The sequence below is a fragment of the Nothoprocta perdicaria genome, unplaced genomic scaffold (genome assembly GCF_003342845.1).
Source record: "Nothoprocta perdicaria isolate Ctin4 unplaced genomic scaffold, notPer1 scaffold_46, whole genome shotgun sequence".
In the NCBI taxonomy this organism is placed as follows: domain Eukaryota; kingdom Metazoa; phylum Chordata; class Aves; order Tinamiformes; family Tinamidae; genus Nothoprocta; species Nothoprocta perdicaria.
In genome coordinates this window covers 3982975-4010221 of record NW_020455710.1, presented here as the reverse complement: position 1 = coordinate 4010221, position 27247 = coordinate 3982975, and the positions used below count along the sequence as shown (strand labels likewise).

The following is a 27247-nucleotide window of genomic DNA, read 5'->3' as shown; positions in this document are numbered from 1 at the left end:
CTGGCCTCACGCTGTTCTCTCTGCAGGAGGCGCCGGCCGCACCGCGAGGGGCTCAATGCGACGGCCCTGGCGGCTGCGCAGCTCCGGCCCGACACCAGTTGGCTCCAGTTCCAGCTGGGCATCAGCCGCGATGGGCTCTACCCGCGCGGCAGCCCCGTGGTGGAGCGGCTCCTGCGCGACATGCAGGTCCTGAGCACTGTGAGCGCGGGTAAGGGCCCCTGGGGACACGACCAGCCCCACGTGGCAGCGGGAAAGGCGGGAATATCCCCATTTTCCTTATGGCTTCTCTTGCTGTCCTTGCAGACTACAGCCAGGACGAGAAGGCTCTGCTGGGAGCTTGCGACTGCGCCCAGAGTGAGTGAGCAYGCGGGGACCCGACGTGGTGCCGAGACCCCTGCCCCAGTGCGCGGAAATCCATGGCCCCTCCATAGCCCCCGCTTCCCACCCAGGAACCCTCTGGATCCTCCCGGCACCTCCGTCTGCCGCCCCAGGAGCGATGCAGACCGACGGGTTTTTCCTTTCTTGGAAGGGAAATAATTTGTCCCAACCCCAAAGATATAAGTAGTGCAATAAAGGCAGAATTGGGGAGCACTGCAGTGGGTTAGGGATGAAGGAAACATCTGGGAAGCGGCACCCTGGGGCTCCCTGGGCTGGCTCTTCCAGGTGGCCGATGGAGAGCAAATCCCATCGGAGCCGGGGCAGCACCCTGCAGGCATCCCCATCTYCTCCCACAGTTGTCAAGCCCAGTGGTGTCCACCTGAAGCTGGTCCTGAGGCTGCAGGACTTCGGCAAGGCCATGTTCAAGCCCATGAGGTGAGCGGGGCCCACGGGCAGCCGGGGCGGCCGCACGCCGGCCCTGACCCGCGCTCTCCTCCAGGCAGAAACGGGATGAGGAGACTCCCGAGGACGTCTTCTACTTCGTGGACTTCCAGAGGCACAACGCGGAGATCGCCGCCTTCCACCTGGACAGGTAYGGCGCCACCGCTCCGAACGGCCATGAATTTTACCCCCAGGTCTCCGTTTCCCTAAACTAAAGTAGGTGGCGAGTGGTGCAGAGGGGACTCTGAGCTGGGGAGAGGGCAGAGCTGGGCTCCCTTTCCACCCCTGCCCTGACTCCCTCGCGCCTGGAGCTYGGTCAGCTCAGCTCCCCATCCAACCTCCCCAGCTGACAACCTTCAGCTTTGCTCAAGCGCTCTATAGTCTTAAGAATTAAAAGATGCAAGATGAAAAAAAAATGTTTTTTTTTATTTAAATATTGCTCAATAAGTAATAGGGTAAACCCAGAAATCTGCTGGGAGGCCAGGCCTGCGAGTGGGGGCGATCCTCCTTTGCCTCCCTTGTGCAACGTTGCAAAGGGCCTGGAGGGCTGTTCTCCCTCCTGGAGGACGTAGTTTGCATGCGAAGGGTGCATGCAAGGACATGGGAGCAATTCTGGAGAAGAACATCCAGATTCTTCCAGGAGGCAGCTGTTAAAATACCACARTCCAAACTCAGCTTCCTTTTTGTCCAGAGCATAAAGCAATTTCTTTTCCCRTTAATAAGAAGTCTGGAGATGTTACATAGAGGGGAAAAAAGACCCACRGTTTGCAAATGGAAGGACAAGGGAGGTATCTGCTGTCCCCCATTGCCAGCAGGCACCTGAGCAGCTTTCCCTTCCATGCAGGATCCTGGATTTCCGGCGTGTTCCCCCCACCGTTGGCAGGTTAATCAACGTCACCAAGGAGATCCTGGAGGTCACCAAGAATGAAGTCCTGCAGAGCGTCTTCTTCGTCTCTCCAGGTAGGAGAGTGCTGGAGCCAGCCGAGGCTCCAGACATGTGATCCGCATGGAAAAAGGCCAGGCAGAGCTTGTGTAGAGGTACCAAAATGAAATTCCTGGTGGAAACAGATGCTCAGAGACACGGTTACAGCATCAGCATCTGTCTCACAGCTTCCCTTTGGGAAGTATCTGCCATAACTATCCGTTTGCCCTCTTTTCCTAGCCTCTCCCCTAGCACACATGTGGGTCTCTCCATTGACCAAAGTGCAGGTATCCACCACAATCTGGCAGTTCATGGTTACGTAATGGATGGAAAACTATATTCATCACAGAACAAATTCAGTGATCATCCCATGAAGAGGAAGAGGTCAGCCCATAGCACCCTCAAAAGCAGGGAACCTCTGCTCCAGAGCATCCACTGCGCTGGGACCACGGCCCGGGCTGGGGGCAATTTGGGACTGTCAAGACTTTTGCCACCTCCTGCAGACGGTGCTTCCTGCCCTCACTGTCCTGCTCTCCTCCCAGCCAGCAACGTGTGCTTCTTCGCCAAGTGCCCCTACATGTGCAAGACGGAGTACGCGGTGTGCGGGAACCCTCACCTCCTGGAAGGGTCCCTCTCTGCCTTCCTGCCCTCCCTCAACCTGGCGCCACGGCTCTCCATCCCAAACCCCTGGATCCGGTCCTACTCCTTTGATGGAAAAGAAGAGTAAGTGGGTAAATGTGGCCCATTCCCATGTCTGTGTTGCAAGGAGCGTGCGGGAAGGGGGACAAGCAGGACATGAATGATCATATAGCAAATGTCTGTCTGGGGGGATATATCTAGGGAGAGATTCTAGGACTGTCCATGCTTTGTCCCATTACGCCTAATGGGCTGAACTGTGGCTCAGAAAGCTGTTCAGAAACCCCTGCACTAACAGCATCCCTTTCTCCTCCTTGCGCAGGTGGGAAGTGAACCCGCTCTACTGCAACACRGTGAGGGAGATCTACCCCTACAGCAACAGCAACCGGCTGCTCAACATCATTGACATGGCCATATTCGACTTCCTAATAGGTAYGTTGGACCGTCCTTCGCGCCCACACTGCGGTGTTTCTCACAGGCACGTCAGCAGCGGTGTCATCTGCTGCAAATATTTCACATGGGTCTGAAGGAAAACACAGGGTGGGCCAGAAAGCCACTTGCAAGAGAAACACAGCTCCCCTCTACCCTTTGACAGGGAACATGGACCGTCACCACTACGAAATGTTCACCAAGTTTGGGGACGACGGCTTCCTTTTGCACCTGGACAACGCCAGAGGGTGAGGCTCCGCCGGGACGCCGGCAAGGGCAGGAGCACCGCGGGCACGACGTAAGCTCTGCACTCTCTGCTTACCCCTAGATTTGGGCGACATTCCCACGATGAAACCTCCATCCTGGCACCGCTCTCGCAGTGCTGCACGTGAGTGACGGCCTCATGGTCCCCCCTTCCCAGCGAGGGCYTGGCAGTTCTCCTGCTGGAAGCCCACATGGAACCACCTGGCAGCTCTCTGARAACCTTTAAAGGTTCCACCGAGAGACCAGGAAACACTGCCCATTGGGTCAGACCTTCAGGAAGAGTCTCCTGGCATCTCCCAGCCAGGGAGACATGAGGAGCTCTCAGACCCATTTGTCTGAGTGTGCCTGACAGGGAGCTCACAAATCTCCATCCAAAAAGGTTCTCTCCTGGGAGAACCTTGAGACAGTTAATCAGGTTTCCTCCTCTCATGGCATTAAGGAGAAGCTCATAAATTTTACYATTTGAACCCTATCTTGGCTACTCCTTTATTAATTCCCATAAATCAACAGCTGAAAGTTAAATTAAAGAGACAGAGAAAAAGCTGCTCTTCCCCGTGGTCTCTCTTTAGGAGATGTCTAACCTATTTCCTTGCTATTCCTGCTCCACCTAAGCCTTGGGAAGTTAATTGTGCTCTCTCCCCAAACATCTATGTGACTGAATCTAATTTTAAAAACTGTTATTTGCACCTAGTGTGACTTGTCGCTTATAATTGCATGCACCAAGTGAATCCTTCCGAYGAACTCCTGTTTTGTGTGGTTTAAATTAACTCTACATTTTAATTTGATCTGAACAGTAATATCCCCACAGGTCAAATCCTTCCTATTCTTCCAGATTCAACTACCAGGAGCAGTTCTTAATTTAGTTCTCCTTGTAGAAGGTAGTGCAAAGAAGACCTGCAAGTTACAGCTTTTAATAAGCCAACTAGGGCTGAAAACACTGTAAAAGCAACTCACTCCACTGGAGGGAGATGCGAAGAAACTCCCCTTCAAACAGACAATCCATCTGGAGTAAGGAAGCATCCAAAAACGCTAGGAAAGGAAGCGAARAGGTTTCCCTACGTAAGCACAGAAGTACAGATTTCAGCCTGTCCAGAGTCACCTACTCATTGCKAGGCAAAATCCAGCCAGGTACATCCAGCAGGAATAAAATCCTGCAGCAGAATGAAATCAAGGAGCTCTAAGGGCTCCTAAATTTCACCCATTAGGAGACTGAATTTCCTATTTAYGAGGAGACCTATAGGCAACTCCAGCCATGAGGGACCACTCAAAACAGGTGGATCTCAACAACTGACTACTCACTTCTCTATTAAATATGGTCAGCTTGTTCCCAGATGAATTATTCTGTGATTTTGGCTTCCAGCGGATTTAAGGCTTCTGATAAGGGCCTTGGATTACTGTCCATTACTGTCCCTGTCTCCTGTACCAGCCTTGGCTCTGCTGACATGGCAGAACCTGGAATAGTCTGGAGAAYTGGGTTATCAAACTCAGAGGAAAAACGACAGCCAGCGCTTGCCCAGCTACTGCAAGAAATGTGTATTAAGATGCCCAACCTCTCCTTTTTCCCCCCAGAATCAAGAGGACGACGCTGTCGCGGCTCCAGCTCCTGGCTCAGCCCGAGTACCGGCTCAGCGACGTCATGCGGGAATCGCTGCTGCAGGACCCCCTGGCACCCGTCCTCACCGAGCCCCATCTCTTGGCCCTGGACAGGCGGCTCCAGCTGGTCCTCAAAGCCGTGGGGAAATGCATAGACACGTATGGAGAAGGCAGGGTGGTGGCCAACGACACCACGCAGCCAGAGGCTCCCACGCCCGACAAGGTGAAGCTGAACGGTTAAAACTGTCCTYAGCCTCTGTTCCCTGGAAGGAAGACCCCTGCAAGGCAAGTGGAAAACGTTGCTAGCTGCCRCTTTCTGTCTACAAAAGCCTGCAAGACTGAGAGGGGAAACTCTTGGAAGATGGTCAAGGTTCACATGAGTTCCTGTGCTGGGCACTTGACCAGAACTCCCGTGTTTGGGATGAAGGGTGTGTGGGTCAGTGGTGGTCTGACTGTGGTGGTTCTCTGCCCCCAAAGAGCAGCTCTCCAGTGGGAAAGCAGAGGCCTCCTGCCCAGGAGGGTGGGGGGACACGCGGGCATTGGTTTAACCTGCTCAGGATCTTGGGCTCACTGGTGAAGGACACAAACTACATCTAAGGATGAGACTTGAATAAATAGATGCTAAGAGTATTTTCCTCTCAAGTCTGTGTTCTGTAGCCAACAGAGTGCACCTGAGCAAAGAGCAGCCCCACATCACGAGGGCAGCACCTGCAGCTTTGGGTCAGCAGTGTCCATGTGAGGAGCACCCACAGGGCTTTCCCCTGCCTTGCCCAGGCCCCCGGGTCTCTTCTCCAGCCTAAAGAACCAACCTGTCCCACACTTTGATCTGCACATGCAGCCCCCCGCCTCACAGGGCAGTAAAATTACTGTATTTTTGATCATTTTATACATGAAAGAACCAGTTTAGGCATAAGAGGAATGTAAGGGCATCACCTTGGATTTGCAAGTGCAGCCTTTTCAAAACAAAATCCCTAGAGAGCAGGGCTGCAATTACAGTTCAAGAAACCACCAACTTCCAGTGAAAACATCTTTACAGAGTGGGGTGGGTTCTAGCTCAGGTCATCTTCTCATAGCCTTTRAACTCAGTTAAGCTACTTGGGCTTTGCCCTTGGAAAGCAGAGCTGGATCTCACAAATACACACTTACACTCTGCACTTTAAGGGGATGCAATAGGGACTAACAAGCAAAGGACAGTGCAAGTTCAGAGACCTTTGAAATTATAATTTCCCTTCTTCCCAAGGACAAGGGTGGCTCGATTACTGAGGCTCTTTAATTGGTTTTTAACTGTGCAGGAACGATTGCACTGAGCTTTTTGGCAGCCTAGGGAAAGCATGAGAACTCTGTTGATAATTTATCATCCTTAAGGAAGAAAAGCAATCCATCTACAACAAGCCCATTCTAAACTAACCTTTAAGTTAAGCAAAACACCATCAACAGCACTGCAGCTCTCCAAGGAAAATCCCCAAACCGCAGCACAAAYGTTCCCAGGATGCCCAACCAAAGGCAGGCGCCGTTGACTGGTTCTCCGTGAGCTGCTTCATCTGCGCTGGCTCCTTTTCTTGCAGGTTGGAGTCTTGCCCAACCTAAAGAGACTTGGGTAACACTGGATCATACAAGAAGGCATGAAAGCTTCTTTGGCCACAGCTATCACTTTYCACGTGGGTCTCTAGTGTGGGTTAGAGCTATTGTGGTGGTGGATTCCCGTTGGCTGCCTGGCCAGGCACTGCAGAGCTGCAGAGCAGGCTGCAGCTGCAGTTTGAGCTTGGCCCTACGGGTCCCCACTCTGCTCTGGTTGGTGTTGGAGGAAATTTGAAATTGTTTCCACTTAGCAGAGATTCTTCCTGTGCTCTGGAGCAATGACCAGTAGTGAGAAGAAAAAAGAGGGGAAAAAAAATAGCTGATTTGTTTGGGCCTGATCTGTATTTTGCCATACCCTCCTAGCTGTCCTTCCTCCAGCTTTCATAAAAGCAGGTTTTAGGAGTCCAGTCATGTCTCCACATTGGTCACCTTAGAGAGCCCTGTGTCTCTCACTTTTCCTCCCCTCCTTCAATCAACAGAACTTTGGGAATTCCATGCCTGATACTGAAGTAACAGCCACATCTTGCATGCAATAAATGGCATTCCTATTATTTTAATCTATCCCCCCCTACTGGTGACTTTTATGAATTTCCATCTGTTTCTCACCACCTGCCCACCACAGGCCACTCCTGACTAAATCAGCACGCTCCAAACTTCCACCAGGGTTGTGCCCAGAGGGGAGCAGCCCCCTTGCACAAACCCGCGAGCTCCGGGGTTAGTGGCTGGGCCAGGAATTTGCAGCTTCCAGATCCAAGTACCACRAGTTGCCACCAAGAGACACCTACAGGTACCTGTTTTACCAGCGATTCCACCCAAAGCAGCAACACCCACCCAAGGACAGAGCTCCAAGGCTGCTCCAGAGGCTCCAGGGTTAACAACAAGCTAAATCCATTAAGCCACTTAGTTTCCTCCAGCTTATTAATAAATCATCCTCCAAGGCCAAAGGAAAACAAATTACAACAGGGATGAGGGGAGGAGAAAGAGAGGCTGGTTACATTTAAGAATTTAAATCATTTTATTGCTTTACCTGCCATTAGGACAATCTATAACAAAAGGAATATAATATAATATATTAGCACATACAGTAAATCAGACTTATATAGTCAGGTAACAATACAAAAATGGTCCTCTGGTTGACTCTAGCTTTCTAGGGCAATAGACTTTGTAAATTCGCTAAAGGTGGGCTAGCAAAACAGTTACTTCTAAAGCCCAAATGTTAGCTAAGGCAAAACTATGCCAATTGTGGTTTCAAACGTATTGAAATTGCACACAAAGGTAAAGCTATAACTGTGATTAATATTTAACTCAGACTTAGCTGATTTATCTTAAAATCTTGTAGGTAAAACTACAAAAGGGAGTAATCAGCAAGCTAAAAAGATGCAGTAGTGAAACTTGATTAGAAAGCCTTATTATAAAAAAATGTGCATTTTTTGTGGAGCTCTAACTAGTTCACAGAGTTTTTGGTGCTTTAAAGTAACATAAAGAACATGTGAAGAAAAAAATCTTGATAGTCAAAACTGAAGAAAATTGTTTCACAAAAAAAAGGAAAAAAAAGTAGCATTTGCTCATTCACTACAGGCTCTGGCTGAAATCCTCTACTCAACATTTTCAGAATAGAGAACTTGCACCATGTAAGCACTGAAATTCCACAAGTGGGATTTCATAGTCAGAAACACCCTAAAACCTTTCGTAAAGGCCTCACGTCCTCCGTGTTGTTTTGCATCAATTAGCAGACTCTCTTTAATCATCTACAAGCCTGAGAGGAAAAAAAACTGTTGAATTTGTATCAGTATCACCCTGGAAAAGAAAGCAAACAAGGGCTCCATTGTTAGAAGTCGTTGCACAACAAATGCAAAACTGCTTGCTGTCACTCCCAAATACAAACCTACACTACTTGATATAAATTACATTTTAAAGGAAACCCTAAAAATTGCCTATTGTTATTGAACYGTGGAATTCCGTAAAAACTTTGGGGAAGTATTGGTGCTCACAGAGTAATGCAACACAGAGCTGGGAAATACTTAAGGACATTTAAGACTCGGCAACATAYCGGACTTGGAAAAGAGAGCAAGGATGAAGTATCCGTGTCCTGTAAATTCGATTCGCAAGGAACAAATGCACCTTTGTATTTAGACTAGATTTATAATCAACAAGTTTAAAAATTATAAATTCATTGATTTAAAAAACATACTTAAAACAACTGCGTGTTGCTGCAAAGTTGTAACATTCACCTTTTCTGCCTCACATAATGGTGTCTAAATGCACCAGCAATAGCCTCCTCCAACAATTGATTCTGCTGGCCATAAATACTTAAATCTTTTYTTATGTGGTAGGAAAGGGTAAGCTGAACTGAAGCTCATTAAAAAAAATATCAACTGAGGAATATGCAAGCAGGAGTCACAGGGAAAACAAAACATATGCTTCCAATTTCTGCACCAATCTAGTATTTGACTATTAACACCAGCTGGATAGCTGTGCTATTCTTACACCAGTTTATGTACTAGAGACCACAGTTAGGCATTTAATGCAACATTTGGTTCTTGCCACTTTGAAGAGGAAAAATTTTAAATGGCAAATCTACAGCTGAATTTAAAAAAAAAATAGTTGTGGCAAGTCAGCAAATCAAGTAACAACTCCAGGAGATCACCAGAACTATAACCTTGAAAGCTTTGTTTGCTTTACACGTGACAAAAACGTAACCAAGCAATCTTAAACCAGCAGACACAGGAACAAAGATACTGTTAAATTCCAACTGTGGCTTTTCTTTAGCAGCTGATGCCTCATTGATTGAGCCCCAGGTTACAGTACCCCCAAAATTCAAAAGAACCCAAACCCCAAGAAATTCAGTTACAAGGACAGTTCTCAATTGAGGAGAAATACAGCAGATTATGACCATAGCCTTAAAATACGTCCAACAATTCGAGAAACACCTTAAAGTTTTCCCACTCTTACCTCCTTACTCTATGGCAATTGGCAAGATGTCAGGAGATCTCCCCCCTCACTAAAGCAAGGCTGCGTTTGCCAGAGTTGGACGCTATGTTGCACAGAGAGAAGCTGTAACAGCAAAATTCTCCATAGATTTTTTCCCTATTTATATAATGGGACAGAGAGCACAGAACTAATATGCTCTAAATTAAAAATAGTGCCATGAAAAGCCTTTTTTTTTTTTTCTTTCTTTTTAAAACGGACAGGAAGCTGCAAATGCCAGTGGTAACGTGGCTCTGCACGAGGGTAATAAAGCAGTCTGCATTTGTGAAGCGTGTTTGACAGCGAGGAGGATTTCAGACAGACAGTGATACAAAACTGTTGTACTGCTGGATGTTTCGTTTGAGAATATCCGAGCAGGGGCCCAGGACGCGTTCGAATCGGGGTCGGTCGAGCTTGACGCATTTCAACAGCCCTCGAGCAACAACCGTGGCAGCACGAGGACGGTTCATCAGCAGGGCTATTTCCCCTGTGGCAACAGGGAAAGGGAGAACAGCATTAGGAAATACAGCAAGAAACAACACAGAGCCAGAGGAATTACTCTGTTGGGCTTCAAACTGTTAAGAACTGAACATAAGGTAATAAGGTAATTCAAGATTTAATAACGATCACAACAAAAATCTATAGTTGTGCTATACACAATTGTGAAGCATTATTATGAAGTCACATAAACATGCCAGGAACTGTTTCAAATACCTACCTGGCAACTGCAACAACAAATTCRGAAATTAAATTTCTAACAAGCTTTTTTATCATCCATTTGTTGTAACAGTCACCCCTAGCATTCCTAGGAAGAAGAGTAAGAAAGGTCCAACATTAATTGTGGGGCGTTACTGTTTTTAAGCACTTGGGCTGAACATACTCATCTTCTGGACTGCAGAACTCATTCTGTGCCTTTCTGAGAATAAATCTCCTCTGCATGCTTTGTCAGAAGGGTTGTTTAAGAGAAAGGAGGAGAGACCTTTTTCCTCTGTGCCCAATTAAAACTCTTGAACTCACTGGTCTCCACAACACAGGGTGCAAGAGAATAAGTAGGTTCTAAGGGAAAACAAAACAAACCCTGGGAGACTGGTCTGCAGCATCTGAACGCAATGGAAGAGGCGACTTCCAGTTCAGGAGCAGGAAACTGAAAGGAACTTACCAAGGAAAAGGCTAGAGAAGGCTAACTTGGCACACATACAGTAAACATCAAGTCCTCAATGCTGCATTAAATGGATCTTTGGTCAGATCCAGTACTTTTACTGTACTCTTGAGCACATCCACACTCAGGCCTTGCAACAGAGTATTTATTTATTGCATCATCTGCAAAGCAGGAGCACTGAACAGCCAGCCAGAACACTTTYGCAAGAGCACAGCTCACATCTTCACTCCCTGTATCTTTCCCATCTTAAACTTGTTTTTTKGGKKTTTTTTTTTTTTTGGTTTATTTTGAGAGGCAGGCATTCAAGCACTAAATGACAGGATCTGAACAGCTGCTTTGAGCTCATTTTTTTAAAAGTTTGAGCCACTTCAGTATCCTGAATTAGTCAGGAATATCTCATTATATAGTGACATATTATTTATAATGATATATTACTCTTCAAGAAGGCTCTGCAGACATGCCTCTCCAGTCTTTTCGTGCAAGCCTGAATAAATCTGCACATCTTAAACACATGATTAGTTCCATGGGAAGATTATCTCAAAGCCTCCATGCATCAGTACTCGTATTTACTAAAAGCTGCACCCTGTTTTGGGTTCCCCACTACAAGGCGCTGACAGAACAGAGCAATTCCAACAGTGCCACTAAAGTCATTAGGGGCTGCAGGACAGGACGCACAAAAAGGTGATGAAAGAGCTGCACGAGTCAGACCAGCAGAGAAGGCTCTGATAGGGATCTTACAGTTGCCTGCAACTACCTAATGAGTGATTATAAGGATGGAACTAATCTGACCTCAGAGGGTGAGAAACAACATGTTGCAAAAAAGAAAATTCCTTAGGTCTAAGTAAAATATTGCTCATGATGAGAGCAGTCAATGAAAGTGATTGCGAGAYGTCCATCCTGAGAGACAAGGAGGACTGGAAGGGACGCATTCAAGCACCACCTGATAGAACTTCAAAGCTGGCCTTGGTTTGAGCAGAAGGTTTGGACTGAATCACCAAAGGGCCTTCCAGACAGAAAGTAATCCAAGACTAACACTTTTTTAATAACACGCACATAAACAGCTTAAAGCTCAATGCCTTGGATACCTACCCGAAGTTGAGCCAAACCATGAGAGTCAGCAGAAAAGCAATTAAGGAAACCCATCCCAAGACTATTAGCAACAGCAGCCACCAATACATTTAAGGTACATCAGTGGCAGTGATAACAGTGCTTACATAAAGCCCTATGCAACTCACCAAAATAATCAGAAGGTGCCAGTCTGCCCACTTCAACAAACTCTTCATTTTCTGATCGACGCTGTAACACTGCAGCTGTGCCCTTGAATAAATCACAAGAAATAAACAATTAGAGTTTCCAGGATCACTTGAAACACTGAATGCAATAAGGGATTAGCTATTTTGCAGAAATAACCCTTGTGATATCTCAATATTCAAAAACATTACACACTTCATGCATAAATCACTAGATTCTTCCATAAACATAGCTAAAAAAAACGTAAAGCATATTGAATATTTCCTTACTTACTCTATTAATTTCTTCCCACTTCTCTCTCTCACAATACTAAGGCTATGACAGTACAAATAGCAAAACAAAAAAAACAACAAAAAAAAAAAACAAAAAAACAAACAAACAAAAAAAAACCAACCACCAAACAAAAAACCTCACACATGGAATGAAACCCTAGCAAGACTGACTAGTTGCCTAGAATGGGTCTCTATTCTTTTGGAATAGGAAAAGCTGGTTTAAGCCAGAAATGCTACTTCTTCCGGGAATTGCCATTTGTAAAAATAGCAGAACTAAATATAAACTTCTGCATGTCCAGTAAGATTATTTTATTAGCAATTATTTAGAAGTACATTCTTAAATTTCATTTTTCTCCCCAGGCCTAGGGGCAGACTAAGCACTGTGAAACATCATTAAGTTTCCAAACCTTTTAATTTTGGCCTTTCTTACCTCCAGGATAATGAAGAACTCATCCCCTGGCTCTCCCTGGACCACAATCTTCTGCCCATCCTCAAACTGTACCGGTTCCAATGCATCAGCTACGGTGAGACGCTCCCACTTGTCCAAGGATTCTAGAGAGCCAACAATTCATTAACAGATTATCTCTGAGGCATAAAACACAGTTTTTTCTTCCCATATGGAAGTCAGCCTACTTTCTGTTTCCAGCAACATGTGCACAAATACCAAGAATTTGTTAGGAATTATCTTGGGATGACGCAGAAAAGCAATAGAGATTTTCCAGGCTGTTTAAACAATTTACCACAACAAGTAACAATAATGCTGTTATCCAGCATTATTATGCTAATTTAGCCCATTAAAAAAGCCTTCTCACTTACCCAGTATAGATACTTTACTAAGGAATTCCTCGTACATTTTTCTCTTTCTTAAAGTACTTCCCTGTTAAAAAAAMCACACACAAACACATAGCAAAGTAAGTTTTTCAAATGTCATGTTTGACATCAGCCTTTCATCTAAAATTCAAGGACAAAGAAATACAGTTTAACCAGACCTACTGCATCCTGTATCACATACTCTAATCCACAGGATCTCAAGGGCTTTCAAATTCCATTACTTAAGATTTCAGCAACCTTCACAAAGCACTTGAGCATTTGCCATGGCCCTGCTGTTTATGAAGTGCATTCTTACTGTATAACCTTACCAAATTCCCAGCACCTGCCCACGCTAGTTACAATTGTCATTCACACAGATTATTCACGTTAACAGGGTAAAATACAGAGCAGAACTGAAACGTCTGACAGAAGCTAACCAGCAAGTGTTATATTTGTAGTCCAATTTAACACTGCATTTGTAATGTTGTTCTGCTAACCCAAGCTTGGCCCCAACCCACCACTCATGGTGAACAGCAGGAATTATAATAAGTATCTCCAACAAGAGACAGGAGAAAAATCGAGTGAAGAGTAAAACCACAACCCGGGTTAGCCCAAGAGCTGCTTGAGTCAATGGCATCAGCCAGAAAAGCACGTACCATCAGGATCCTTCTGTAGCTGTCTCGGTCAATGCCCCACAGCTTCACGTTGGTCTTTGCTTTGACCGTGGCAGCTCGGGGGGTTCCATAGATTAGGGCGAGCTCTCCAAAGCTGCCACCTTCGCCAACACCAGTTGCCCATTCGTTGTTCACATAAACCTGAAAGGCAGTGTGTGGTGGTGAGCCCGAGCCCAAGGTGAGCTGRAAACACTGCAAAGATGCTGCCACCCCTTGCCTTTCCTGGAAGGGGAGAAATCCTAGCATCTGTACAGTCATAGAATCCTTAAGGTTGGAAGGGACCTCTACAGATCATCTAGTCCAACCTCCTTGCACACGTTTTACTACTACTGGCAAAGGGAGTCTTGTCTGCATCACACACAGAGAGGTTGTGCATGTGTGCCCAAGAAATCCTCGGATGAGAAATAAAATTCCATTATGAAAGTCTCTATGCAACATAGAACTAGAAGGACTTAAAAGACAYTGTCAGAAAAAAACAGAAAACTATGAATGTTTTGATGCCGAAAGTCTATCCCACACAACTTGTTTCAGCCCTTCACTTGCAAAGCATTAATATTCTGTTTGTGTTCAAATCATTCATTTTGAAACTCTGTGCAACCCTGTGCAGCCAGAGTGGTCAATAAGCAGAAGCTAAAGGAGCTGAAAAACTAAATTTCTACAAGCAAGAACTTATGAGGCAATCAGCTAAGGAAGATCTGGAGTGCTTACATCCATTTCTCCTTGATCAACAACATAGAAGTTGTCACCTTCATCACCTAAAAAGAGAGAAAAAAATCAAAAACTTAATACATACAAAGGAGAGCATTTATCCAAATATTTATGTTTTACAAAATTAGCATCTACATCAACTTTGGTATTTGTAATATAATATGATTGTCAAAGACAAACTTTGCACTGCTTGCAGAAAGCATCCATGAGGCCAGCATCTTTCAGRCAGATATATACAGAGAAACCACAAATGCCTACAAGGGCTCCAATCCTCACACTCGAGTGTGAGCAGTGCTTCACATAACATGGCAAGAAAGGGCAACTGGCTCCAGACAGTGCTTTTATTTCCAGAGCAGGATACTAACAAGAGCACTAGGTCACAGCTTGCTCACCAGCTCTGTCCCTGCCACTCACCTTGCTGTATCACGGTCTCGCCTGCAATGTAGGTGACGGGGAACATCGCATCAAAGATGTCACTGAAAGAAGGATATCAAAATTAGACACCTGCTTGGGCACCTGCCATGCACAYAGGCCTTCATACACATATCTGCAATCTGCAAATAAATACTTTTCCTATAGCCTCTGTCTGCTTAAAACAGCTCTAAGGAGGCTGTGCAGCTTTGGACATTATGACACACAGAGCTCTTCTGAAGTCTGCACTTTGTGGGGTACTTTAAGACTAAAGGCCCATTCCTACCTTCTCTCATTATCATCAAGATGGGCAAAGAGCACATTCTTCTCAATAGCTTTTGCCAAAGCAGCCATAGTCTTATAATCCTTTGGAATAACCTAGGACATAAACAAAAAAGTAACAGGTATAAATTTGGAGAAAGATTGCTCCATTCCCCACACCAAATAAATTACTCAAATTGCCACAAAACACTAGGTAACACTTTCCAGTTTTGGAGCACTATTAATCCAAAACCAAGCATAGGCAATGTTTTACAATGGGCTACTGAAAGTAAAAYCTGGTATTATTTTATGCAACTTTGAAAATATCATTCCAAGGTAAGTTTGTAATTTTTTTTTCCCCAGTAAAGTGCCAGTATCTGTTCAACCCGTATTTCCCTATGAGTAGTGGCAAATTTGCTCAGCCATTAGGCTAAGGATGATGTTGTTGCACCTATGAGATAAACAGAAACACCTTGTTTTATAAATYTTATATGTGTGTATGTTTATATATATTTACAAGTGCAAGTTATGCAAAAACAGTTTAAGGTCATGATAGTTCTTTGATCTCTTAAGAGCTACACACACAGGCCTGCTGTCTACAGCTGCACAAGCCATACAGGCTTAATGTTATTTATTTTTAGACAAACTCTTTGATTATAGACATGGTTTTTATGAAGAGTTGAGATGCAGTTGAGACCTTTCTAACGTAAGACGCGGCATCCTCTTCTGTATAGACCTCTGCACTGATGGCCCCACGCCTTCTTCGGCCCTTAACCACGGGGTTCATAGGAGGAGGAGGAGAGATTTCATCCTCCCGGGAGTCCGAGCGCGAACCAGACTTCTGTTGATTCAACAACTGTTTTGTTTCCTCCTAAACAGGAAGGAAGGGATGTCCGTGTCACGAAAGCCAGGAAAGTGAGAACAGGCACATATCACATTGCAATTCAGCCTGCCAGTGCAAAGGAGCTTCCTGTGTACAGATACACCCACAGCAATGCGAACGGGTGACTACAGCAGTCCAGATCAAAGGCCTTTAAAAGCAGATAAGCCTTTCATAACATTCATACCCATTGATATTTATCAAGTTACATTAACAACTGAATTAATTAGAAGTACAAACACTTTCCATTAGTGTATTCAACAGGCAAAGAAAATTCTATAGATGACCAAGACTCTGATGTGCTTCCCCTCAGCTGGGAGGTGTTAAGCCTTCACCATTTGAAAGACAGAAGAGCAATTCCTCAGAAATCCTTGCTGTATGAGAAGCTTTCCAAACAAGGTCAAGTCATGAACCAACTAGATATTTAATAACCATCAGTTATTTTAGGAGAAAGAAATATGAACGTTGTTTACTAGAGCACTGTAGAAAGGACGCTMGAGGCCAAACAGTTTATGGCCAAGCCAGACTTGTCAACGTCACACAATGTTACCCTTTTTCAGTATTTCTCTCAATTACCCTCCGTGTCGTGTTCCTACTAACATTATAAAAGACTGGTGTGCTTGCAGTAAAACCAAGTCTAGTTAACTTCACTCACAGAAGTTTTGTTCTTCTGCATTCCTGGAGCTTCACCTTCCTTAAGGCTTTGTCATTAAAAATAAACCAAAAAACCTGGTGCCAAAGCCCTTGAATCATGACARCTAAGATCCATTTCTCCCAGCGTTATGGGAAGAGGGTTTGGGACATGCCCTAAAAGAAAAGGAATGATGTCTTGCAGGAGAACTCCCAGCACYTTCAAGAGCTGGTTTTGTCCTCGTGTCCTTGATCAAAGCGTTCCCTGCCCTGTGGGCAGCAGGCTGCTTGGCTGCCACACTCCGCTCCGGAGATACGGAGACGTTGTGTGCAACAGGAAAGAGTGTTTGAGGAAGGGGACGTCAGACAAGCGCGCTACCACGGGCTCGCATTTTACGCTTCTCAGATAGCCCAAGGAAGCTGCCCTGCTAGGGTGAATTATGTTTCACTTCCTGATTCTCGGCCATTAATAAAATAGTGCTACATTTCAAAATGATGGAGGTAAGAGGTATTTAAAGCCTTATTGCTCTTTTTTTTCCTCCATTCACAGGCTTCTTCACACAACTGACATAAAATAACATTATTTTAAGTGAACATCAGCTGCTCTATTTGTTCCAAGATTAAATAAAATATAAAAAAACTGTTCATAATTATGTCAACTTGAAAGACAGAAGCACTTTAGTGACATTTAGCTAGGGAGCTGGGTACCAAAGAGGAGTGCTCAGCAAGAGACTCCAAGGGGGTCCATTCAAGTAACAGAAATTTACTGAAAGTAAAAGCACAGCTGGTAACACCTGGGATCTAGCTAAAAAAACACCATCACAGATGCACATTAAGGCAGGACATGGATACATGCTACAGGTGGCTAAGCTGGGATATTAACTTGCAATATACCAGCTATCCTAAAGAGATACATAGGAGGAAAACACTCTGAGTGAGAGAGATAAGCAAAGGTGTTGATCAAACCTAACTGTAGTTTTCTATTAAAACTATTGCGCACAAAACCAAATTATATACAGAATTTCAAAAGTATATCTATTGCAGTGGACAGCCATGGCAATATCTAATACTTATCTTGCAGGCTGTAATARTGATCTCTACATTAAGTTTCTGCAGCTGAAACCAAATTATGTAGCCAAGCACAGCACCACAGAGCTRTTAAGTTTTAGCATGCACTGATGTTACCAACTATCTTCCACAGCAAGAACAGAGGCCTTAGCCTTCCACAAATAGGAAAAAAACAAGAACATTTATACAATCAATGCAGAGTAATCAAACTCACGTGAAAGCTTTCATAAAGCTCAGGAGAGGGCACAGCTGAATCACTAAAGGAGCTATAACTGCTTCAGAGGCAGCAATTTTAGTGTTTCTGAACATAAATCCAGAAGCATTTTTAAATATGCTCAACACATTTTAATAACAAGGCATAGTGAGTCATCACTGTGTGTGTGTTTTGTGGAGAGATGACCTGCCACGATAACTAGAGAAAAACAACCAAGCTTCAGTTTTAAATTATGTTCCTTCAAAATTCAGTCCTAAAATGAGAATACAGGCCCAGTCTCACCCAGTGGAACCGATGGAGCAGGTTATTGAAAAGCAGTTTTGCTTCATTACAGGTTTAACAGACACCATCCCTGGTTGCTGAAAGAGACAATTCCCTTTTCAAATATTTCTTTTCCTCAACCAGAGCTAAGCTCCAGGGTAGAACTGGTTAACAACACCACCTAGCATTTGTGCTTTGCAGACACAGATATCAAAGTTTGCTCCCATAACACAGGCATCCACAGCTCTTATTTGATGGATACTAAGGTATTATCTCAACCAGCTAAACTAAAGCCAATCCATYAGGCTGAATGGTGAAATACCCTTAAAAAAGCAAGACGCAGCCATTTTCAAATTCCAAAAGGTAAGAAGAACACAATGCTTTCCTTTCTAGGCACAACTGCACTAACTCATCTAGGGCAACACATTTGATAATGAAAGATCTTGACCAAAACTACAGGAGTAATTTACGGGTGAAAAGAGGCACCACATAATTTTTGCTTTTTCAGCCTTCAGCTTGCTGGCTGACAGAGCACTCAGTCATTTGCATCAGAACAAAAATACTACTAGTTATTAAAGTCTGAAATACACATRATCGAGTTCTGAACTAGGTTCGTTCTCTTACTAAAAATACACCAAGTTTCAAGATGAAATATTCCATGTTGCATGTCAGGCTCACCAAAAGGAAATATCTGACTATTCCCACTCCAAACTCACACATGATAAGGCTAAAAATTTATTCCACGTGCAGAAATGTGCAGGCAATTTACCTTGATAATTATTGAAATAGTAACAGCACAAATGTTGGCAATCTATTAGTACTTCAAAATTTGAAGAAACCAAGCTAGGAAAGAATGCAGCACAATGGGAAGGGGCAATGATTTCAAAAATTTGATTTCTACCTGGCTTGCTGCTGATATTCTGAAATAACTTATTCAGGTCATCACCGAAAGGAGGAGAAAAAAAGAAAAAAAAAAAAAGGAAGAGGAAGAGGCTACAAAAGGTCAATCTACAGCATCTGCTCATTTCTATCCCGGTATCTAGCACGAACCATTTCCTTACAAAACAATTCTCACTACCCATACTTGTAATTTCTGTTAACATCTACCTAGAAAGGCAGGCAAACACACACCTGACATAAGGCAAGTAATGAAAGAAATACCTACAAGGGACTGCTGTATAATGGTACAGTTACAGTAGTTCTGTCTAATCTTTCCTCTGTGTTAGTCTTTCAATTCCTCACACCTTCACAACAGCTGCTTTTCTTGTCTGTTAGATATTCTGTAAGTTAAAAATTAATTGTCTAAGGGAACACAAAATCATTGTTTCAAATGCAAGCATTGAGATGCCTATCGTATATCGGCAAACCACCTTCCATCCTCAAGATCTGAGGACACTTCTACCAATTTCAATGGAAAGAAAAAAAAAAATAAAGTCAAAGACACCTTGAAAGCAAATGCAGCAGGAACAACAAAGAAAGAAAAACCACCAAACTGAGCTCTTGGAAGAAGCTTTCCCTTAGTTCCAATTTCAAACAACCAATATGAACGCTGGTCGTATTTGAAGGTCAGCCTCTCAAATCCCACAGAGAAATTGTAAATTGAGGTTGTTCCGTTCTCCTTCCCTCACAGCACTTATTTTTACCTTCTCCAGCCTTTCAAAGTATTCCCTGAGGAATCCCATGGGTCTTTCAGGCCGCACRGTGCACAGCTGCACGATGCAATCCTTCAGCAGTTGCTGGATGTTGTGTTTTTGGACATAGAGTTCACATTCTCGAAGGCTACGCTCCTCCTCGCTGCTGCTGCTGCTGGAAGCTGCCATCGCTGAAGGGAAAAAGAGAAGGTTAAATAAACCAGTGGGATGAAGATGCTGCTGCCTGATACAATCAGGCATGTCAGCGGGCCTAAAAAAGAAAATTTAGGATGGATTGTCATTTTAATATCATAGCACAAACCCATCTCTTATCTGTAAGGCCACTAACCAAGCTAAACTGTGAGAGAAAAAGCTATGAACTTTCTCTGAAGTTCCAACTGTTTCTGAAGTTTCACTGAACAGTGAGAGACATTAAATCCTAGAGTTTGGTCTTCGGCTTACCAGGGCTATGGAAAAGCTTACTTAGTGTGAGGAAAGCAATTAGCAGTTGGGATGCTTTACAGACTAGTCCACAGACCCAAGCATCTGATGGAGCTGGAAAGGCCTCAACAATTTATGCTCTGTGAGCACTCACAGTCAGGGAATGAGATGCTTATCAGTGATGTTTCCAGCTCAGCTCTCTGCTGATTAAGCTTAAGATTTCACAGAGGGGAACTTCACTTCATAGGCAGAGCTGTGTGCTCTATAGGGCCAGGGATTTGACAACCAAAAGACAGGTAAAAGCTGGGAATTAGAAAGGCGAATATTCAGAGCAACAGAAACATTAAGGARGAATCAAAGGCAGCTCCCCAAACACCCAGGCAGTGTCCACTAAAAGAAGCTATGGAACTAGAGGTGTTTCTCCTAAAAAGCTTCTCTAAATTGCAGTGTATTCACCAAAATAGATGTGAAGCATGGGCCAGGGTCCCCAGATATATCTCCAGTGGTTCATAAGCAAGACTATGTATTTAAACATGCATTTTTAATGCCAAATTTTCAAGAAACTTTATTGCATCAGCAGCAAAAACATTAAAAAAAAAGCTTAAACAGTCCCTTTTTCTCTTTCAGAGGATAAAATCATRATGCATATGTGTATATATACACGCATACATATATATTTATATACACAGAAATCCATTTTAATCATTTTTCTTCTTAAAACAGTCAACACTGAGATGGTTAAAGAAGCAGGCAAGAATTTCTCAGGGCGTTTTCAATGAAACATAAATCAAGTTACCTGGAACAAGGGTGGTGGCAACAGCTACAAACAAGCAGCAAGATGGCTCGATCCCAGGATCAGCTTTTAAAAGGTGAAAAGAAAGAAAAACGAGATAAAATAAGCCCAGGAGATGACAAGCCACTGAAGAACCAAGCAGCCCGGCCACGCTGTCCATTTTTACCCTATTTAGGCAGCAGGCAGGGCCTCGCAGGCCGTGTAACGTTGCGCCCCTCCGAGTTATGCTGCGGGAGATTACAGGAGACCTGGAGTTAATGCGAAATTGCCAACACTTCAAAGAGGCTTCATTCCTGCCCCAGCTAATCCCTCCCGAAGCACGCCCGGCCATAGCTGCATTATGTGCTCTGCACACACCAAGTATGGGGCTCACGGGGCCCGAACGCTGCCTTGGAGCTCTCCAGTTACTCCTTTTGTTTTGGCAGCTCGCACGGCGAAGGTCAGCGCTAATGAGCAGCCCCGGAGGGACCCGGGGGCTCCACCACAGCCTGCAAGTTGCAGTCGAGAAAACCACAGGGACAATAAAATGGAGCCCGGCGCCTGACGAAGGGCACCACCGCTGASAGGGAGCGGGCGGGAGCTGCTGCAGCTCGTGCGATGGGCAAGACGGGCRCCAAATAAGCGCAACCCCCCGGATAGGGGTTTACGGAAAAAAAAACGTTCCCACAAACGCGCTATTTTCGCAGGGTGATTTCACCTCCACAAAGTGTTTTCACAGGGCGATTTTTCCTCCGTTTCAGGACCTAATATTTCCGCAGAAACTGCYCCCCTTGCCCCCGACCACCCTCCCCAGGCCCCGGCCGGGCCCCGGGGAGCCCCGCGCAGGGCCCGGCGGGGAGGGGAAGCGGGCGGGCGGCCTCGCCTGGCGCCTCGGCCCCGCGCGGTGCCGCGGCCGGGCCGCCCCTGCGCTCCGGGCCGCTCCGCTCCGCTCCGGTCCGGGCCGGGCCGCTCCGCTCCGCTCCGGCCTCACTCACCGCGGCCGCTCCGCGCGCCCCTCCCGCCTCGGGCTCCGGCCTCGGCGACAGCGGCAACGGCGGCTCCCACCGGAAACCAGCCGCTCCAGCCAATGGCCGCGCCGCGTGACGTCAATGCGCCTCGCTCTCGCCCGGAGCCGTCGCCGCGGTAACCTTAAAGGGGCAAGCGCCGAGAGAGGAAGGCGGGAGGCGCGGCCGCCCCACTTAAAGCGGCTGCACGCGGAGGCGCCGGCCCCTCCCATCCCGGAACAGGGGTGGGGCCACCGGCGCTTAAGAGGGCAACGCTCGCCCAGCGCCGCTTTAAGGCAAAGCGGCGGCGCCTACGCCTTTAAGGGGYGCGAGCTGCCCTTAAAGGGGCCGCGCGCGGGGCGGCTGAGGGGAGTTAGGCCGCGCAGGGGACAGGGAAAGGGAAGYGTGCAAGCCTCAGTAAACAGGTCTCGTCTTCCACTAGCACACGGCACAYTTGCGATAAACCAGCAGGCTTCAATACAGTGAAACTCAGGCCTTACACTGTAAAAAGGAAATGAGATTGGGGGTTCTACCTTAGGCAGCAGCTGCCACCTGCATCAGAGGTGCTTTTATGTGGCAAAATGACCAAAAATCACCTAAATGCCCCAGACTGGCGAGGCCTGTTGTGCCCGGCCATGCAGGGAATCATGAGCTGGTAGTGTGTCCTCCCTTAGGGGTGAATCAGCAGCCAAGGTCTGCAGTTTTCCAACCCCGAGCCAAAAATGGGTGTTTTCACCAAAAATCCATCCCACCTGGGCAGCAATCTCAAGGAATCCTCCATTKTGGTGATGTGTCCCCAGAGCGCGGGGCAGCCACAGGCAGTGCCGCATCCACCCGCTCCTGAAGCGACGTGTTGAAGCACCAGGCGGAATTTGAAAACTACCAGGAGCTTCTCCACATTGGGGGAAAAATATAACTAAATACAAATAAACCCCCCAAAATCACCCAACACGCGAGCCCACTGTGGCCACGTGCAAAGACCAAAACCTGCTGTTGGGCCTGAGTGACAGTCAAGCCCAAGCCTTAACTGCCGCGTTAAGCACTAAACACTAAGCACTAAACATTCCTAAGTCAATAACGCTCGTTACCCTCAGCACCATTCCCGCAACTTTCATTCCCGCAGTTTCTCATGAGGGAAGCGGTTGCCTCAGGCTGCCAGGAGCTCCTGGCCATGGCTCCGCGGAGCAGCCCCATCTCTCGCTGCTCGTGCTCGATAAGAACATCACAGGGCAGAGACGCTGCTTTTATAACTTGCTTTTCTTTTATAACCTGCGTTTAGGTGAACCTAGGAGGAGGTTGTCGTTTCCAAGCCCAGTGGCAACTGCCAAGGATGGTTGGCAACATCCATCCCTTGTCCTCAGCGGTGGGGCATTCAGCTTCCTCGTCTTCTTGATTTTAGCACATTCATTTCTCCCATTTTTTAAACCAAGAAACATTGCCTGAGGTAGGATATTTCTAGGCAGATAACAGAATTCTGTGAGAATGCAGCAAAGGCCAATGTCRCAGGCCAAATTCTTTCTGGGGTAGAGTCCACAGAAACAGCTAATTGTGACAAGCCTCGAGTTGGGTTCACACAGTAGCWACATTTCCCTCATGCTCCCTTAAAGCAGGAGACAAGGTGACAGGTATTGCAGATGTGTTGCAATCCTTGGTCCAGRACATCCAAAGATATTTAGGTCCCTGAAAGTCAAGTGCTGGTTACCTAAGTACCTTGGGGTGTCTAGTCCAACATGTCCATTCATTTTTGTTAACTACTGTTAGGTTTGTGTATCTGGTCCACTTTTGTTTCAGCCTTTATAAGAAGGGGTTCAGCAGCACTATTTAAGGGTTAGAAACATCACCCTATCCCAAAATCATCACAATTCTTTCATGAACTGAGTGACAACATCACCATTCTTAGGCACCTGGTTCATCTCCATTCTACATTTAAGTCATGCAGGATATTCTTGGTTTCATGAAAGACCGATAAATTTGCCTTTAAAAGCATSTGAAATATTCTCCCAGGAATAACTGCGGGCAGTGACTGGGAAGGCCAAGGAAGAGACAGTTGTGCAAGTCAAGAGGAGTCCTCTGCTGTGTGGATAGAGGAGAGAGAAAAGGATCCCCATAGGTATTTTGGAGACAACAGAATTCGCAGGGCCGCTGGGCATCTGGAGTGCTGCACAGTAATTACAGAGGCAGGTTTTTCTACTAAAGATACTGTCCTAGCCTAGCATCATTTTCTGTCCATGCAGAACCACCATCTCAGACGAGCCACAGTGGTTAAAAGCGCGAGCTGAACACAGCACTTTACATGTTAAATCACGTCAATCCATCACCCTGAATATACAACCCACACYTACCAGAAATCAGTCAGTGGAAGAAAAATCCATGAGCTCAGGGCGGCAAGCTCACAAGCAGAATTTATGCTGTGTACCCTGAGCATATTTCTAGTAATTTTGTTCAAGCTTTAACTAGCAGAGACTCTAACTGTCTATTGCTGCTGCACATCACGTCCCACAGAGACAGTATGGTGTGATCATACGCAGACGCATAGATTAGCTGCCAAAAAGGCAGAAAAAAACATTAGGCAGTTTAGCATAGATTACTTGGTGAGGGCTCCTGGGTTTCATGCCAGACTCTGGACTTGACTCTCTCTGTGAACTCAGCAGCTTTCAGCACGATGCTGCAGTTTACACRAAGTGTGCACAGAGAGAAAAACTGTGCCTGCCGCACACTGCACGGCAGTGCAAATATTTGCCATGTAGTTTGAGCCTCCGGGTGAGACTAAGCGTAAAGAAATCTGGTATCAACATCTGTAATTCTGCCACATGAAAGAATAATTTAGGTGATAAAGGAAGACAGCAAAGAGTCGGTATGGGCAATAATCAAACCATCTGACAGATACTGCCTGGCCTTCCCACCACAACTTGTGCCATAAGTTAAAATATCTGGATTAAATACCCGGCTAAAATATCTAATGTTTGGGCCCTGAGAATATGGTGCATGGAAGCCCATGTTGGTCCTGCCACACATCAATGGGGCAGACAGCTGTGTGAAAGCGTCCCCAGAGCAGAACGGGTTTGCTTTGAGCAGCAGATCTCAAATCATTTCCATATGCTGCTTTGAAGAAGAAAAGGACTGGTAAGTCTCAAAGAGAGTAACCGAGAGCCAAGAAACAATGCCCTGAAGTGCCCAGATCTTAAAGATAGGCCAGCCGGGGAATCCACTTACATCTGCAAGACGTGCCTGCTCCAACACGGCCCTCCCCACRCTCAGCGTGGTTCCCAGAGGAAAGCTTCCAACTCCCAAGGAGCAACGCTGGGAACATTTTGCCTCCGGAGGAACTACAGAGCAAGCCCATAGCGTGAGGCCATGCAGCCGGTTATCTATGGTCCATCAYGGAGCTCTCCTGTATTTACTCAAGGAAGAGCCCAATGGCACTTTGAAAAAGACACGATGCCCCGAGCAAATTCTAGCATGGATATTTGCCCCCAGCTGCCACTTAGCCATCTGTTTCGGCTGAACTCAACGTTCTTCCTTTCTTCTGACCTAAGAAGAGAGGGAAGAGCTCCACAAGCACCTTTCCTAGACCTAAAGACCCAGTCCTGATAGTATTTATTATCAGCATTCTGCTTAGATAYCTGTGCATGAGTCCAAAGGACTTCAGGAAACTGAGTGGGAACAGGAATAAATGCAGAGGGTTCTGGATGCAGGTTGAAACTCTGGGCTGCCTCTGCATTCGTGCACAAAAGACTCTCTGGAGACCAGTCCTCAGGGAGAGGAAAGGAGATAGGAGAGCAGCAGGTCTTTGCCACTGCCCGCAGTTTGTATGCAAACCTTCTTTGTTTCACGCCGTTGACTTTACACAACCTCTGGGCAGCTCCAGCAGTTCATGAACTGCCCTGGCATCTGCAAATGTGAATCTTCTGACTCGTAAGATCTCTCTGACGCAAACTGATTTTAAAGAGCAATGAGACAGTGTGCAGCTACTGTTGACTTCTTTTCCGGGAACACATGTGAAATACAATCAGTGTTTGTTTTGCAACAGAATGTAAATACTTTCATTGAAAAGTAGCCTAAGTTCCCTGGCTTTTAACATACTGGCAGTCTGGGAAAAGCCGCTTCTTAGAGCATCATCTGTGACATAGTTCTGTTGCAAGTTAAATAGACACATAAAAGCAGTCAAAAAAAAGCCATTTACTTGTGTGCTCATCTCTGAAAGCAGGTGGTGAAGTAAACACGTCACTCAGATCCACTATTCTTGGTCTGGACCGACATCCAACAAACTGGCTGGAGAATCAAGTGATTTCTGATGCAAGTTTGTGTTCCCCTCCTCCCCTACACACTGCTTCTCCCTCAAGATAATAGAACATTTTCCCAGATGGACRGGACCCACTTTAAAAACAAAAGGTCTTTGAAATGTCAGAGTTTTCCTTGGGGTGTGCTGTCTGTTGCATCAATGCAATATAGGCTTTCAGTCTCATGCTGTAACCCTTGAATGTGAAACAGCAAGATACTAGGAGATAGATATTAGCTCTTGCTTGCTGCTGCGCTGCCATTTCCCACCTCTCATGTGGCAAGTCACGTAGCCTCCCTTTGTCTCAGCTTCCCATCAGCAGGATAAGGATGAAAGCTTTCTAGGCTGAGGTCAAGAGCAAAGTTTGAGATGTTCATGTGCTCCAGTAATGGGAATCACTATTTAAATTACTTGAAAAAGTTATTTTTTTAAGCCAGAAAGATCCCAATTCAGCATGCTTTGTGAAAGAAGTCAAGAAGTGGCACCGACACGAACGCCGAGGTTATTGCTAGCAATATCTAACGTTACCTTGGCCTTGGGCTCACTCCAGTCCCATACACAGCGTATGGGCCTTCCTGCGTTCTCTGTTTGAATGAGAACCAAGTTTTTGCAGCGGAGAGGGTATTTATTATACTAATATTCTGTTTCATTTCTCCTCAAAGCCCTTCCTCTAGCAGGAAAGGGTAGATAGCCAACAAGGAGCTTGGAGGAGCCTGCCCTGCTGGCTGTTASCCCTCCACAGTGCCACCAAGGAGAGCTGCTTCTGCCGTCCAGTCACACACCGGGCTGTGCAGGGACTCGTCCTTCCCACCGCCAGGTCCTCTGCGTGGTTCCAGTCTCCCTCTCACCACRTCGGGTTGTTCTGATCTCTCACATCAGAACATTCTTTGATCTTTAGGTAATTACAAAGGACTTGCAATTAGTGCTGCATCTCAAATGCAAAAATGTCTCTCTCCTCCCTCCCAGCTTTAATCCCTCTGCTCTCCGTGATGCAGGTCTGTGGTTCTTAGCTGAAGAGACCGACTGCAAAGACCTGAAGGACTCCCAAGTGCCTCAAGGAGGCAGCAAGATCAGCCACTTCAGCTGGAACAATGTCTGGGAGCTGCACTGCRGAGCAACCCCTGAATGTCTCCAGTGAGCTGATCTGGTACCAGGGTAAGCGTGATCTCTAATCCTGGTCAAGGAAATGGGATGTTTGCCAGAGCAAGAGCGACAAGATAAGGAGCATTAATCCAGCCTGGGAGGAAACGCGACATTCGTTTGCAAGCTCTTCCYTGACCTTGGCAAGCTCTTCTGAGAGGGCTGCTCGCAAA

General features: G+C 45.9%; 2 protein-coding genes across 4 annotated transcripts; one reads left to right on the top strand and one right to left on the bottom strand.

The window, feature by feature from the left end:
* Nucleotides 1-12: 12 nt before the first annotated feature.
* Nucleotides 13-5292, top strand: FAM20A (FAM20A, golgi associated secretory pathway pseudokinase; the record flags this gene model as incomplete). Its single annotated transcript, XM_026046919.1, has 10 exons — nucleotides 13-208; nucleotides 304-354; nucleotides 735-813; nucleotides 878-970; nucleotides 1664-1779; nucleotides 2284-2464; nucleotides 2700-2809; nucleotides 2973-3054; nucleotides 3135-3194; nucleotides 4640-5292. Coding segments are annotated over 10 exons (1233 nt in total), but the record flags the coding sequence as incomplete, so codon positions are not given.
* A 2228-nt stretch (nucleotides 5293-7520) lies between these two features.
* Nucleotides 7521-24226, bottom strand: PRKAR1A (protein kinase cAMP-dependent type I regulatory subunit alpha). 3 transcript variants are annotated; one of them, XM_026046720.1, is made up of 12 exons: nucleotides 23998-24226; nucleotides 20676-20738; nucleotides 19451-19629; nucleotides 15452-15625; nucleotides 14780-14871; nucleotides 14497-14558; nucleotides 14083-14129; nucleotides 13357-13515; nucleotides 12707-12767; nucleotides 12321-12442; nucleotides 11603-11684; nucleotides 7521-9695 (listed from the first exon to the last, which is right to left on the bottom strand). In XM_026046720.1, the coding sequence occupies exons 3-12, from the start codon at nucleotides 19625-19627 to the stop codon at nucleotides 9523-9525; spliced, it is 1149 nt and encodes a 382-aa protein (XP_025902505.1). In that variant the 5' UTR covers nucleotides 19628-19629; nucleotides 20676-20738; nucleotides 23998-24226; the 3' UTR covers nucleotides 7521-9522. The 3 variants fall into 3 exon arrangements, with proteins under 3 accessions (XP_025902505.1, XP_025902504.1, XP_025902503.1); XM_026046719.1 differs by lacking the exon at nucleotides 23998-24226 and adding an exon at nucleotides 21647-21669; XM_026046718.1 differs by lacking the exon at nucleotides 23998-24226 and adding an exon at nucleotides 20839-20899.
* Between the last annotated feature and the right edge of the window lie 3021 nt (nucleotides 24227-27247).